At 44.6% G+C, this 16,592-nt stretch overlaps 1 protein-coding gene across 2 annotated transcripts in view; it reads right to left on the reverse strand.

Moving 5' to 3' along the window:
• Nucleotides 1-15,567, reverse strand: part of TAF3 (TATA-box binding protein associated factor 3) — a 113,017-nt gene extending 97,450 nt beyond the window's left edge. The window contains exons 1-2 of one of the 2 annotated variants that reach the window (XM_083860278.1): nt 15,346-15,567; nt 4,650-4,892 (exon numbers count right to left, since the gene is read on the reverse strand). In XM_083860278.1, coding sequence (XP_083716404.1) covers nt 4,650-4,892; nt 15,346-15,511 — 409 coding nt within the window. In that variant the 5' untranslated portion in view covers nt 15,512-15,567. Of the gene's footprint in view, nt 1-4,649; nt 4,893-8,278; nt 8,350-15,345 lie in introns of those variants that run through there. The other variant, XM_083860279.1, reaches the window with a different exon arrangement.
• Between the last annotated feature and the right edge of the window lie 1,025 nt (nt 15,568-16,592).

Here is a 16,592-nt window from a genome sequence, read left to right on the forward strand (position 1 = left end):
GATTTAGAGCAGCTACCACAGCATGAAAAAAACTAGAGATGTGCTGAGATGAGCTGCAATTTGACAGCTGGGTTTCCACACTTCCAGGTGGCTGAAAGCATCAGGTTTTTGTAGGTAACAGGTCCTAACATCACATCAGCAGCAAAGAGGGGGAAAAGGCAGGACTATAAGAAGATCAGCAATTTTATGCTTTGATCTGACAGCGAAATAAAATGCTCTGACAGAAAAGGCTACAAATAAATCTGAATTTGTAAATTGTGCCAAGAACTTGTCCTGACTCAATGATCAGAAATACAATGACAGTGCTTGAGCACACATTAACAGGAATGAAAGACAACAAAATTTAATGCCTGGTAAAAATTACTTTTTTTTTCACACCATTTTTAAGGAGAAGGAGCTGAACCTCTAGGGAGTAAAGTGGTACGAAGCAGAAGACAGAAAAAAATGCAGCTGGAACTGCAGAGAAAGTCTGACTCTGTAAAAACTACCCGTCTCCCCACAAAATATCTAGTGGGAAAAGTGAACTAGTGGGAAAAGACTCTCGTTTTCTCCTTTATATCCTGCAGACATACACCAGCACAATTAGAGTGTAAGAGAGGGACAAGGGTCTAATGCAAATACCACTGACTATGAACACTATTTCACACAAAAAACCAATGTGTATTCTTCAGTTTTCCAGACAGAGAAGTAGGGATGGACTTCCTATGACTTCACAAAGTCACAAAAAGAGAGCAGTTGACATAAAGTGGTTATTAAAAAAAATTAAAAAATTATTTTTAAAAATGAAGTGATAAAAAGAGCAAGCACAGGTGGAGATTAATTTTAAGGAAGTTTAAAAATAAGGATACTGTGGCACATGCAGGATTCACACCTCACTTTTCTTTGTTTTAATTATGGGGAATGATATATGTTCTTACAACATCAGGACTCAGGCCTCTCAACATTATCACAAAATGTAACAGTGATTATTATTAGCTGTGGAGAAGTATCTGGGCTTTCTCAGCTGGCCTAGTTTCAGCACAAACTGTTTTGCTTCAAATACAATCAACAAATTCTATGAAGTTGATTTATTATTGCAAAATGTATGTTCTCTTGCATTAAAGCACAAGAAATAAAGCATGACCATCATGTTTTGTAACTAATTTATTTTTTTCTCCTTTTTTAATCTGTCTTACAAGTTTACCATGACATTTTAGTGACAACAGTGCTAAACTAACTCAAAAACAAAAAGGAGACTAATTAAAAATAGGCAGACAGCGAACATCATGATACATTGGCATAAAATCATCCCTTCAGTGTCCTTTGTAAAAATATTGCTAAAAACCCAACATTTTCCATGGCAATACTGAGTCAGATTGTTTTATAATATATAGAATTATATATGCAGATCCTCACAGCTCAAGCATTTGGTTAGAGCTTGCACTCTGTATTTAAGGCAAGAAAACGTTTCCTGCTTTCTTTCTTGGAACAAAACTTGTATTACTGAGCTGAACTTCAGACTGACAAAAATTACAGATCTTGAAGCCTTATTTGTCTTCCTCCCTTTCCCCCACAATTTCAGGAATCACTCGGAGCTCTTTCAGAATTTCTTGCTGCTGAGAACAATGAAGGAGATGGCTCCTCTCAGGCTGGAAAGGCTTTCTGCTCCTATGGACTCTCTGGCAATGATAACTAAGACATCTCCCGAGCTGCTGGGCAGCCTCTGCATAGCCTGAACCACCACCAGCTCTGGAGTAAGTGGAAATAAGAAGTTGGTTACATGTGCAGAACTAAAGGACTTTTGAGAAGGAGGGCAGCAACACCTACTGGTCGTGGCGCAGACTGAACACTGCTTTGGTTTGGTTTTGAAATTAACAGTACTGAAAAAAAAGAGTTTTTTCTTACTAAAAGTCATGGCTACATTATTGCTCAAATATATCAGCACTTGTAATTTCTGACCCCTAACAGTAAATAAATATTCATAACTGAGCTGAGCTCTAGGGTTTGATATAAAATGGGATATCAGGAGTCCTGCTGATGATTTCTTAAAGTCACTGAAAGATTTACATCACACACCCTGATATGCACAAAGCCTTCCTCCATTTCCAATTATTGCCCACCCAAAAGCAACTCAAATATTATGGACTGAACACAAATATTATGGAGTGAACAATCTGAGCAGCCTCATTTTTTTTCCTATGCTATAAAATATTGCAAAGTATTTAAATGGCTTCTGCAATTCTTCAGTATTTTTACCATGCATTCCTTTAATCTCCAAAAGTAAGTTTTTCTTCCAATTTTTACTTGGAGTAACACAGAACAAAACATATACAGCAGTTTTGTGATCCACCTCATCCCTTTCAAAAACAAACCACAGAGCACAAACACCATTTTCAGAAAACACTTAATTCAAAATTAAAATGTCCTCAACTGTAAATATTTTAAATCAACTATAACAAATCTGCATTCAGCAACTGTATTTAATGCTTCCTTTTAATTTCCATTTTAAAAAATATTTTATTCATTTTTTTCAAGTTGTGTGTTTCTATAGGTCCTCTGATACACTACCCTTAGGCATCAGAAGTTTTCCTGGTTCTCATCCAACTTTGGAAATAATATCTTCTTGCTTCAGGTGTTAAAAGGATTCATACATTATTTATAAGGACTGCTAAAATCTAACTCCTGGATCTAACTTGCAAGAGAAAGAGTATAAAAAGTTACATACAGAAAAAAAAAAGAAACAGCACAACTGTCCCCATTTCAATTTTTAGCCTCTCTTTGTGTGTCATGTATTGTCAGGCTGAGCCTGTAACTCTTCACTCTCCCTCCCCACTCTCAGATATTTGTCTGCAGCTGCTTTCAGCCTCTCTGGATTTGACTCTTTTTGCATATTTTAAAGTGTGATTTTCAAAGGGAAAGAAAAAAAACCGAAAACAACTGCTGGGCAACTTGTTACACTTCAAAGATGCCAGATTTCTCTGGCAGAATGGTGCTTGTTTACCTCCTGAAGAATCAGGCTAAAGCAAGTAGCCAGAACAGAGGAGCTAAAATCCCCATTTACTTTTTTAAATCTTCTTCCTCAGTACTCTTCTTTTATATATGCTGTCTACACATATGATATTTACATTTTGTTTGCCTCTTCCTGGTTTGAGAGAGTTCATAGTTATATTTTTAAAACAACTCTTTTAATAAGCTTCACAAGGGTGAGACTTTAGGATCTCCTTACCAATTTAAGAAAGTATTTCTGTTTTGAACAGCGGATTCATTTCCTGGGTTGAATTAAGGCAAGAAACACTGAAATGAATTGATCTATAAAGCACAACTAAAGGAAACAGAAAATTAAAGTCTACAGAGACTCAAAAATACTCACCAGCATGAGTAAGTCCTCACCTTGTGACTGGAATGAGCATATTTGTTCAGAACACACCAAACCCAGTACCTGCCCCTCAGATATCTGACCTGACCACAGTTTCACTTGCTCTAACTGGAGTACACAGCAACTGCATCCTTTAGCTGACCATGATGTAAGAAAGCCTGAACACACACTTCCTACAGCTTGCTAAATCACTGGAATACTGCCCCATCCCTCATTTGCAGCAGCACAGCAATGGATTTCTTTGCCCAACAAGGTGATGTTGCTTATGTTCATTCTTACACTTTACACCTATTTCAACAGGCAGACTTTGAGTCCTTAGATTTTAACAAAAGAGCAATATGCACAATAGAGCATGACATCCCCTTCTGTCCCCACAAGATTCTAAATTAAGTATCTTGTGCAGGTTGCACCTGTTCATTACACTCTTCTGGAAAATTAAGTTCTCCTGTCTGGGATTTTTATACCCACAATCTTACATATATTTATTTCCACACAAAGTACAGTAGTGTGCTGTTCACTATTCAAAGGGCAAGTCAGACTAGGTCATGTTTCTTAAAGGTTTATCTTATTAGCAATCAAGTCTCATATAGCTGAAAAATAGAGAAAACAAGTAGGCTTTTTCCACTGCCACAGTTAAAATGCTCAGATTAATTGCATCTTATAGCACTTGTATAGTTGGTTTCACTGTTTCCTCAACCTTTGCCTCTGGGGGACAAGAAAGGGAAGGAGCAGTTGGAACAGTGATGGTGAAATCCTAATCAACGTTAACAAAGAGAATTAAAAGCCAGCACAATGCCTCTAAAATATTCTTACTTCCATATTTTAAAGCTGAATCAATTTTAATTGGAAAATGAGGTTTTTCTGTTTGGTTGGGTTTGGGTTTTTTGGTGAAATTTGTTACAAGGAAGGAGAAACAGCTATCAGGAGCAGGAAATGCTGTGCCAGCCTCACCAGCCTTCCTTCTTCTATCTTTACCAAATTATAGAAGCTCTTGCAGGATGCATAAGGGAAAGGCTAACACATAAAAAGTAATGGAAATTCCTGTTGTCATCTGAAAACTTAACATTTAGAATGCATTATTGAAACATGGGGTAACATGGTGAATTTTTGGCACAAGTTAATCTGGAACAAAAAGTAAAAACAGTGGAAAACAAACCTGCCACAGTATTGCTTGGGTAACACCCCACGGGCCCTTTCTGAGCCACTGCCACAGGGCAGCACAGCTTGAGCTGCTGGGGGATGCCCACAAATACCCAAACACACCAAAACTTAAAGCAAAGGATTGATTTCCCACCTTCTTGAGAGGAGACAATAGGTGGCAGGTAGTCAGGGATGTACTCCTTCCTCTCTTCTGCATCCTTGCTTCCCAGCTGGGGGAACTGCAGGACATTGTTCTTGCTGACGGGGAACGAAGGGATTTGATGTGCAAAAGTGACAGGTTCAATGTTGTGTATGTAATCTTCCAGCTCATGCAGGTTAACCCCCATGAGCTTGAAGGCATCTCCTACGTCATCCAAAATGGGATCTGTGCGGCCATCTGGAACAAAAATAAAAAAAAACAAAAAACAGGAGAACATATTTTCACAGAAATCCAGGTTAAAAAATTCATCCTGAAGATGCTTTGAGATTACAGTCCCCCAGCTCAGCACCAGTAAGAGAGATGGATTTACTGCCCCACAGTTCTACCAGGTTTGCTCCCAGAAGGGTTTTGTTTTGAGCCATCACTTTGTTTCAAACCATACCATTGAAGAGCTGCAGTCCAGGAAGCAAATCAAGCCCAAAGGAGGGAGTGACAACAGGCAGCTTTACCTGGCAATAGTCAATTAGCACCACCCCATATGCAGAAAGTGCACTTTATCAGTATGGAACAGATCAAACATTATTTCTCAACCTAGAAGAGGAACAATTTCGTTTTCTTGAACTGACTGTAGTTTGCAGAGAGAAAAGAAAAGAAAAAAAAAAGTCTCTTCATATAAAAAAAATCTTCACAAAGTATCTTTCCACCAGATGAAATCTACAGGCTTTGTAAACTGTGAGCTACTTCACCTACTGGTTAGCTACACCTCCTGGATAAAAGAGAGGAATATTAAGTAGTGTTCTGATGAGGAGAGAATATTTTATACTATACTTCAGGGGTTGATTTCTGGGGGGCAACTTAAGTATGATTCTACAGCAAAAATCTCACATTCTTCACAAAAAGCACAGTGAAACCTGGCCAGGCAGTCAAGATCTCCAAGAACACAGTCCAACAGAGGATGTAGTTTGTGCTGTACAATTAATTTGGCTCAAAGCTTTAAATTACACTTGGAGAAGTCCAAGTACCTCAGTTTCCCTGACTTCATAGAGGAAAATCCCTCAAAAGGCCTCTGGAGGGAGAACTGAGCACCTGGCTTTGGCAGCCAAGGCACCACTTCGAGTCTCCTCCTGACTTTTCATAACAACAATAACCCAAAAACAATGCTGTAAACCCCGAACATGATTTTTAATTCAATAAAACGATATACTGAATTATTACAATTCTGCAGAATTGGCTTATGAAGATATTACATCCCTATATGATGATAAGCTGCGATTTACTTTAAAAAGTAATTATGGAAAAGCAGCCCGTGCTTATTGAAGGAACACAATGGCTATTGTGGAGCCCTGGCTCCAGAGAATGGGGGGATGCTCATTTGTTTGTCCTTTAACCTAATCTCCTCTTGGTTTATCTCGAAGCTGAGGCAGCTGAGCGGGCTGGTTCTCACATCACTGCATGAATGTCACCCCCCCAGCCAACTCACGCCTGCAGGTACGTTTAGAAAATGAGAATTTCCTTCTAGAATTTCCCTTCTTAAGTCTTGCAGTGGAGATAAGGATAATACTCAGATTATGAGGTTGATTCTCAGCTCTCCAACACTGGCCTCTTGTGTGACTCCGGGCAAGTCTCACCTGTGTTTTAATTCTTTGCACAGCTAAAAGGGAGATCAGACCAAGTTACTGCCAGATTTACCCTCCTGCATTTGGAACGTGAACTCTGCAGGGTGAGAAGCACTGCAGAATTTGTGTTTGTGTAATACCTGCTACAAGTGCAACACCAGCTTCCTCTGCAAAATCCAGACTTGCATGCACATAATTACATGAGGATATCACCATTCCAGAGTTGTTATGAGATCCTAATACTTATTGGGGGGGAAAAAATTTATGCTGAAAAAATGAAATTCAGATAATTGACACCATTAAGACATTTTGTGTTGTTGCTTTTAGTTTTAGCTCTTCAGGCTATGAAGGTACCTGTGAACTCACTGAAGCACTTCCTAAGGTGTCAAAGATTTAACAGGTACACGTTTGACAGACAGGTGAAAAGAAAAACTTGAGGAAAACTTTTCAAAGGCCTTTTCCTAGATCTGCACATGATCATTTTAACATCCAGAAAAGTGTGCTGACACGATTAGCAAGTGATAAATGCTAAAAAAGGAATTCTTTCTACAAGTGCTTGTGGCAGAGAAGCAGCTACTAAGTGTAACTGAAGCATGGAAATATTTAACAACTGTATCACAAAAAAATTACATGTATTAGAAAGTGGGTTCAAAAGGTGAGCAAAAGACCCTCAAAGAAGATTCAATTCTCCCACACCTTTGACATTTGCCTCCAAAGAGACAATGCCAAGTTGTAACATTGATTGAAAGCTAAAAATAATGTTTAAACCTGCAACTGTCAGAGGGATGAAAGGATGGAGCAACAAACCCTTCTTTTCAAGAGTGTCCTCAGTGACAAAAGTGTTTGAAAAACGTTTCAGGTCTGTATTCATATCTGTATTTAAAATCAAACTAGTTATCAACTGGAAACTATCACAGCACAAAAATGCATTAAATGTATTTCCAGGTTATTCAGCAAATAAAGACTTTAAACTTTATTTCAACAGTTTAGCATTTCTCTTCTCTCTCTGGGTTAATAAATAATAAAAAAAAATAATCAGTAAAATAGCAGAAGCCAGACCCATGAAAGGGAATGCTGACAAACATGTAACACACTCTCTCCCGGTGTTTCATTTAGTCTTGGGCTTTTTCCTGTGAGCAAATGATGCCTAGAAAAAAAAGTTTAATCTGTGCATACTGAACTTATCTCATTATTCTCCTCAGTTTAAAAATTCAGATGCTGAAGCCTCCCAGTGAAATAATTAATCTAATGTCACACAGCAAGTTGGTGCTGGATCACAGATACTTCAGATCTTTGGTTTCCAGCCTCGTGCTGTTCTTTATACCACAAGACTCTAAATACTGTCACTGTTCAGGGCTGGGAAGAGATGGAAGGAGGTGGGAATAGTTTATCCAGCAAGTTACAACTCTCCTCCTTATACCCCACTAACAGTGAACTAGGAAATACCTTTCTCACGAGCTTTTAAGCTGCACTATCTCCCTGAATGGGAACTGTGCTCCAAAAGTGGTAAAGCTGTGGTGGCAGCAGAGCTAAATTAAGACCATTTGGTCTCAAAACAGCTCAGCAGAAACCTGTGGGAAGGGCTGTTCAGCTCTTGGCTTCTCTGGGCGTGAGAACAAACACCAGGTGAGGGGGAATCTACACACAAAACTGCATCCCAAAAAAGTTCTGTACTGAAATGATGGGCAAAGAGAATCCAGGCAGAGCAGAGTATTTGTGTGGAAAGTTATCCAGCCCTCAGCCCCAGTGATGATGCTCAGCATCACCTGCAGATGAACCAACCGATCCACGAGAAAAACCAAATCAAACAGAACGAGGATGGAGCACTAAACTCCCCCACAAACAAGGGTTTGGCTTGTGGGGAAAAGGACTTTTTAGAAGACCCTAAAACCTAATTATTTTTGCAAAAGTCACAAGAATTCCTCCAGCAAACAAGCTGTCCAGTGCTCATGCCATTCAAAGGCACTGTGAGGGGGTGTGTGGAAGTCAGGGAACTGTCTTACTTGCCTTAAATTCAGTCTCAGGAATAACTGACTTCCTTTTGTCAAACTCACCCCCACCACCTCCTCCTTCCTGGCCCAAAGTTCGTATTAACGAGTGAAAATTTAACAGGCAACTAAGTCCAGAACAGAAGAGCTTTTAGTTTCATGCCAGGTTTCTTAAAAGAAGCAACTACAGTTCTGTAATAAATACACCAAGAAAAATTAACGAGTCACCACCCATGCAACATGTACACGTGTTATAAATAGCTCAGCATTCCCCCTCATGGCTGCTGTAAAAGAGATTTTTATTTTTTAGATTTTATTTTAACCAGCAAATTATTAGGTATAGCTCCTTGGTATTTTAATTACAGGCTCTATCACAGATTTAATGTGCTCCAGCACATTACAAGAAGTTATTCCGGGATAACTGTTTCAAGGAGACAACACAGTAAAATCATAAGCATGATCAAAAGGTTATTTAATAAGTATGGATGCCTTACTTAAATGCACTTAAGTGGGGGAAAAAAAGGGTCCTATTAATGTAGTTATCAGGTAAAAGTCCTTCTTGCTATTGGTGCTCAGTCTTCTCCTTCTCCCAGTAACTTCAGAAATGTCAAGCAAAAAAAACCCCACATTGTCCTTCTTTATATTAGTAGCCAGTAGGAAGTTAATTAGCTTAAAAACATCAACACTTAAGGTTGTCACAACATAAAATGCAAGCTTGTAATGAATGTTGCAGGCCCAGGATAGGTCGTTGTTACAAAGTCATTCAAGGACCAGCAGAAGGAATCGGCTCATTTAAACTGATCAACAAAATCTAATCCTTTGATAGGGATTATTACTGTATGGTGGTAAAAATGAAGTAAAAAAAAAAAAAAAAAAAAAAAAAAAAAAAAAAAAAAAAAAAAAAAAAGAGCAGAGAAAACACATGAGGTAAATTTGACATTCTAAAGAAAGAAAAAATTGGCTGATGTCAGGTGAATTCTCTCCTCTGTGATAATTCCCAATTAAAATATTGGTCAGTTGTTTGCATTTTCCCTTTGCTATAATGAAGTTTACAGGAGAGACTGTGCAATATTGGAGAAGTTTTGGAGCCAGTTCTTCTTTGGAAAACATTTTACAATATTGACAATTTTACCTTCCAGTTATAATACTGTGCTCACCAGATCAGAACCTGCCTTTTAACAAAAATGCTGTTGCATTAATAATACCAATTTCATTATAGTCATTAGTATTTTTTATATGTATATATAATTAATATGTAGTCCCGCAAGGAATAGGGACTTGGAGTCAATGATCCATGTAGGTCCCTTCCAACTTGTGATATTCTACAGTTTTACGTTTGCATAAAAATAATCTTCAAAAAGGAAAAGTAGTCAAACAATATGAAACTAAAGACCAAGTTTTAAATTTTATTTCCTAACTGTTAGCAAATTTCAGGAGGGAAAAAGAAAATAAAATCACAGTATACCCAAGCATAAGCTCAACACTGAAAACTGAAGGAAAGCAGAGGAAAATCCACCTCTAAATTTAAAAAGTGAATTATCCAGCTTATTACACTTCTAGTTGTAGCAGCAGATAATCTAAATTTGTCCTGTTGAAATATGCCCAGGTGCCCTCAGTGACAGAAGTTAAGTAGCTTCTATCTGACTGGTTTTTAGAGCAATGTACCAGAAAAAAGAGACTTTGGGGGATGTGAACAACTCCCTTTCTCATCCCTCCTCTGAACTGCACCACTCACATAAATAGACTGGAAATTGACCTCCCTCACTGGATGTGTAAAGTTAAGAGGTAAAAAAATTACATATTTATGTTAAAAATAGACATATATATGACATGTCTAAGCAGATTCTGCTCTGTCCTCATGGACAGCTCCCCAGTATAAAAAACCCCAACCTATACAATCCAGAGCAGGTAACTCAAAGCATCACCTCTGCCACCCCTCTATCAAACCACATGAAACAGGAGTGCAAAACAAAGTGGCACCTAACAGGAGCTTTTCCCTTTTCACCTCTGCTTAAAACACCACAACTCTGCTGGCAGAAACCACTCTACATCAGTTTGTTTTGTAGCCTGATACCTTAATTACATACTCCAACACTGGTTCTCAAATATTGAATTTGAATTTTAGGCTAAAACAGCGCACAGCACATTGAATGGTGTTCCTTTGAGGAGCTTTCCACAAATTGGAACAGCATAAGATGGTGTGCTTTAAGAGGAAAACCCTGATTTTCTCCCTGTAAGTTCAGCCTCTCCTCCACCCCCAAGACAGCATTGAGAAGCATTTCACGGCATCAAACACATCTCAAAAACCCCTTTGCAAATCCTTTCTCCTCCTCTTTGCAGCCACAGAAGCTCCCATCAACTACAGCTGGCGCAAATGCAAAGAAACAACGGCAGAAAAGTAATGAAAACCTTGAATGTAGCTCTCCTAATGGGATGTAACAGCTGGAACAAAGATCTAACCCAGCTGGGAGAGGCAGCATTTCCTTCAGCGAGTGAGGGAACAGTGAGCAGCGCTGACAGGCTTTTCACAGCGATACCACAACGTCAGAGCAAATCCATTCAGTTTGGAACACAAAGATTATGTCCCTCAGCTGACAGCCCTGCTAACTCAAACCCCACTGGCTTGACTCCGAGATAACGCCCCGACAATGAAGATGCTACAATTGGAATTTAATTAATTCTACTTAGGCAAAACCATGGCAGAATTCGGTTCATTCATCCAGAGCTGGGTTTGTGCAGGAACTTATTTTAGGAGCAAAAGGAAAGAATTCTGAAATCACGGGGAGATGTCAGCTCAGTATTAAGATGTCGTTTTACAAACCTTTTTAAAGAAAGAAATACAGGGATCATTTTAAGAGAGGTAATACAAAAAAAACCCACATCACTGGCACAAACACAGTATATTCTTCTTCTCCTCAAAGAAAAAACAAACAAACAAAACAACACCAAAAGAAACACCGAACAAAAAGATTGTGATACTTGTGGTACTTCCTTCCCCATTCGTACAGGGAAAAATGCCTTTACCCACTTTCAGTAAGCAAACCCAAAGAAAGAGAGGTATACCTGAGCTCTACAAACTTGCCATCCTCAGCACCAAAACATTTATCTGCATCATCTCTATGTCTTTTCTTCCCAGTCTAAGAAACACTGCAGCACAAGCATCTTCCCAAAAATTTGTAATAACCCTACGAAAGGATGGCTCTGACCAAACCTGGGTGAGCTTCTTTTTCACCTCATAACTCCATCCTCCTAAACCCTCTCTGTTGTCTCCTTTAACTGCTTTAAAGATTATTTCTGTGTGGATTGGGATACAAACTTCAGAGCTGCACTTGTGCTGTTGGGATATATGGGTTAATATTGCACAGTCCAATTTCTAGACTAACTCACTCTCAAATTTGGGGAAAGTTGCACAAGTAAACCTATTCAGCCTGAGAAATCCAGTTTGCAGGACACAGTGGTTCCTAAGCTTGATTACACTGGCACTGTCAGACTTGATCTCCATTATTCCTGAAATGATGAAGCAGAGCCAGGACCAGGTACACTCAGCTCATCACTTTGCTTCATGGGGGATCCCTGCAGCAGTGAGAACTTATCTTCCCTTCTTCAGAGCAGGGACACAACCTCCAGCAGCAGCACTTTCAGGCTGTGGGCTGCTCCTCTCCTGCCCAAGCCACTCACACTGCACTTCCCAGCTCCTCACACCCTCCAAATTCACCCCTGCAGAGGAATCCAACACACCCAGCGCTCACAGTTCCCTGGATCCTGATGCTGCATCCAACCCACCACCAGCTGACAGCAATGTGTCTCTGATTTTCCTCTCCCTTGTGGCTGTGACACCTCATTAGCACAATTCCCACAGCTTGGACAGAAGTACTGGCAAACATTCCCAGTGATGCATTTCAGGGCTGCCATCCCTGTTACCTCTCCAGGAACCTCCAGCACATTCTCCTGGCTGGTGGTGGCTACAGTAACCCCCAAATCCACCACCAGTGACTCACCTTCTCCCTGCTCAGCACTTCAGGCAATCAATTATCCATCCCAGCTCCAACCCCTGCCAGACCTAACTGCTCTGACCTCTGCCCCAGGGGCTCTCCAGGACTTTCCCCTCCACAAGTACAGGACACATGGAGCAGCAGCTGCCCACCATGTCACAGCTCTCCAGGATGCCAAAGGAAGGGGGAACATGCCCCTCTTGGCACAGGAGGCACAAGCAGCCTCTTTTCCCAGGCACACAGCCTAGATCAACCTCTCCAGGATAGCCTTGCTCCCCAAAGTCCTTCCACTATGGAGTTCCCCCTTCATTTCCTTCCTGTTACCCACAGATCCAGCAGGAGCAGGGGCAGCCCCATCTCTGCACACAAATCTCCCACATGACACCCTCCCTGCCCCACATGGAGGGCAGCAAAGGCCTCCACACACACAGACCCACGACCCTCTAACCACACCAACAGCCTGAGCCTTGCTCTGCATTCCCCACAACATTTCCTGTGCTTAGACCCAGCAGTGACCCTGACAGCCCCTCTCTCCCTGCAGACTGTCACCTCCCCACCCCTTCCTGACCCATTAGCACCCTTTCCTGACATTCCCACACCCAGCACACCCCTACCACCCTCTGAGCCCCACTGGCAGCATTAGTGACCAAGCAAGCAACAGGACATCCAACTCCTCCAACACCCCGTGTTCTGCAGGTAACAGCAGGACATCCAACCCCTCAGGACCTCCACTGCAGCTCTGCAGGGACACCCAAGGGACACACAGCTGCATCCTCTGCTGTAGACCCAGACCCAGCAGTGGTGCAGATGTTTTACTGACAAGCTGAATTTCACAGGTTTCTAGATTGTTTGTGGTGCTCCCTTCCCAACCCCATCAGCACCCAAATTCCACACTCCTGTGTGACCCAGCCAAGCAGTCCTTGGGACTGATTCCCAGGAACTGTTCTTTCTCTTCTCCCTCTTGCTGTAAATTCACCCCTTCCATGTTCCCATCCCAGCATCACCTCAGCCCAAATCCAGTGAGGCCCTGGGCATCCTGCCCCCCCCCCCACCACTTCCAGCTCCTTCTGTACCACCTCAATGGCAGCACTGGCTGACTCCAGTCCCACCATATCCAGCCAAACTTCTTCCTCTGCATCCACATGAGGACACTCATACCTCATGCATGTGCACTAAATCATCCCCAGCCCCAACCCACTCCTTCTGCACTCCACAATTCCCATGTGCAGCCCTGCCACTCTCCCACATCCTGTGCAGTTCAGCTCCACTTCCCCCAAAAAACATGTCAGTGCATCCCTGCCTTCCCACATTCCCCATACACATGTTCCCAGTCCCACAGTCCCACTGCTTCCCCCCTCTGCACAAGTATTCCCAGAGCACACCACTCCTTCTCCATGCAGGAAGGAATCCAAGCCTTGCATCCTCCATCCTCAGTACTTTCCCTTGTGCCACAACAGTGAACCCCACAAAACACATCCCCACCTGCAGTGGGCCCCCATAGCCCCCTCAGCCCTGCCCCAGGGCACAGAAGGTGACCCAAAGTTGAGCCACGACAACAGCACCTCATCCTCCCATGCACACATCCCCCCAGGAAAAGGGGCTGGCTGCCCCTTCTCCCTGTAGTTCATCCCCCTCCCAGATTCAGAACATCCCAGCAATGGGGCCAACAGTCCCCTCTCCCCTCCTGTACTCATGTCTCCCCCTCCCCAGCACCCTGCACGCTGTAGCCAGAGAGAGTGGGATAGATCCCCCATGTTCCACACCCCAGACCCACTGCCACAGAGCCTCCTTTTCTCCAGTTCCAGCCCCACAGTCCCAACTCCTCACCCAGACCCACTGCCCCACAGCCCTCCCTGGCACCAGGACCCCTTACCCCAGCCCCACAGTTTCCCTCCCCATCCTCTCAGTCCTGTGCACTGCCCCACAGCCTGGTTCCCCTTACCCACAGCCCCCAGCCCTGGCCCCTGGGCTGGAAAACCCCAGCACTGCCCAAATCCCACCTCCCCGCACTCTTCTGCCCTGCCCAAATGCTGCTCCCTGCTTGGAGGGAGCTCCAAGACCCTCCCCTGCCAAGCACTCTCAGCTCCTGGCACTGCCTGACAGGCAGCAGCTTCCAGCTGCCCTCCCCACACCTCCACAATGATACCCCGCAACCTTCCCTCCACAGACCCCTACCCACAGCCCCAGTGCTGCCCAAACCCACTGCCCTGTGCCCTCCTGCCCTGTCCCAGACCCCTGCCCTGCCAAAATCACAGCTCTCTGTGCCCTCCTGCCCTGTCCCACAGACCCCTACTCAAACCCACCTCCCTGTGCCCTCCTGCCCTGTCCAAATCACAGCTCTGTGTCCCCCTGCCCAGCCCAAACCCACCCCCCTGTGTCCTCCTGCCCTATCCCCCAGACCCTTACCCAAGTCACATCTCTCTGTGCCCTCCTGCCCTATCCCCCAGACCCTTGCCCAAATCACAGCTCCCTGTGCTCTCCTGCCCTGCCCAAATCACAGCTGTGTCCTCCTGCCCTGTCCCACAGACCCCTGCCCTGCCAAAATCACAGCTCCCTGTGTCCTCCTGCCCTGTCCCACAGACCCTGGCACAAACCCACCCCCCGTGTCCTCCTGCCCTGCCCAAATCACAGCTCTCTGTGCCCTCCTGCCTTGTCCCATAGACCCCTGCCCTGCCCAAACCCACGTCCCTGTGCCCTCCTGCCCTATCCCCCAGACCCCTGCCCAAATCACAGCTCTCCGTGCCCTCCCACCCTCCTCAAATCCCACCCCCCCACACTCTCCTGCACTCTCCCGCCCGGACTCCAGCACTGCCAAAATCCCACCTCTCCGTGCCCTCCTGCGATGACCCCCAGACCCCAGCAGAGCCCCAAACCACTTCCTTGAGCCCTCCTGCCCTGCCCAGATCCCACCTTCCCGCTTTCCAGCCTTGCCCCGGCAGTGCCCAGCGCTGCTTCCTTGGCGGGACGGCCGGGACTGGCGGGGCTCACGGAGCTCGCTCAGTCCTGACCCTGCCCAAGCCAGGACCACTCCCAGCGGCCCCCCAGGACCGTGTCCAGCCTCATCCCCCCCGGCCCGGCCCCATCCCGCACTCACAGAGCTCGCAGTAGCGGTGGCAGCCCCGGCCCAGCCCCTGCAGGTACCGCTGCAGCACGTCGGTGAGGAGATCGCAGGCCGAGACCTGCACCGAGTCCCAGCCGAGGGCCTGGCAGATCTGCGCCACCGACACCCGCAGCAGCCAGCGGGAGTAGGTCTCGCACATCCCGCCGGGGCCGGGGGGCCGCGGGAGCTCTCACGCACCGCCCGCCACCGCCGCCATCGCCGCCGCCATCTTGGGCCCCCGCCCCGCCCCCGGCAGGCAGCGCCGCTCCAGCGCCGAGCGCATCGAGCGGGGCGGGGCGCGGGAAGGGCGCCCGGAGTCCCCAAAGGTCCCCCCGCAGCGCCGCGGGGACACGCCGGGCCCGGGTAAATATATCAATATCTACGTCTCACCGCGGTAAATGTCCCCCACTGCCCGAAGGGAGCGGACAGGAAGCATGTGGCGAGGCTGTTTACAAAGGGATGTAGTGACAGGACGAGGCGGGATGGTTTCAAACCGAGAGTAGTTTGAAGGTGGGATATGGGGAAGAAATTCTGCGCTGAGAGGGTGATGGAACATTGCCACGGGGTGTCCAGGGAAAGCTGGGGATGTCCCAGTCGTGGCGGTAGTCAGAGTCAGGTTGGATGGGGCTCTGAGCAAGCTGGGATAGTGAAAAGTGTCCCCGTCCATCACAGCGGGTGCAACAAGGTCCCTTCTAAGGTCCCCTCTAACCCAAAGCAGCCTGCGATACCGTGATCTCTATAAATAATCTCAGTATCTCTAAATAAATATAAGTATCTCAATATGTCTCAGAGACAGCTGTCAAGAGGATGGTGACAGACTCTTCTAAGTGATGTCCAGTGACAGGATAAGGAGCAATGGCCGTAAACTAAACCAAATCACAAGAAGTTTCACCGCATCATTGTGAAGAACTTCCTCACACGGAGGGTGGCAGACCACTGGAACGGGCTGCCCAATAAGGCTTTTTTTCTCTTTTTTTCTTTCCAGCTGGATGAAACACCAAATTGGCAGCAATGGGGGAAAAGTGTTTCTGGATGAGTTGTTTAATTGGGAAAAAAATTAAACAAGTAGGGAAAGGATGGAATTACAGAGGCAAAAAGGATCCAGAAACAAAATTTGCAGTAACTGAGTGGTGTAGGAGGCAAAGGAGGAGCAGAGCTCTTACTCAGTGGTGGCTGTGAGGATACACAAGAGCTGAACTGTAACTCAGTAGCTGGATGTAACTAATCAAAGCTTGGAGGAC

The sequence above is a fragment of the Zosterops lateralis genome (assembly GCF_965231275.1).
Source record: "Zosterops lateralis genome assembly, chromosome: 4".
Lineage (NCBI taxonomy): Eukaryota > Metazoa > Chordata > Aves > Passeriformes > Zosteropidae > Zosterops > Zosterops lateralis.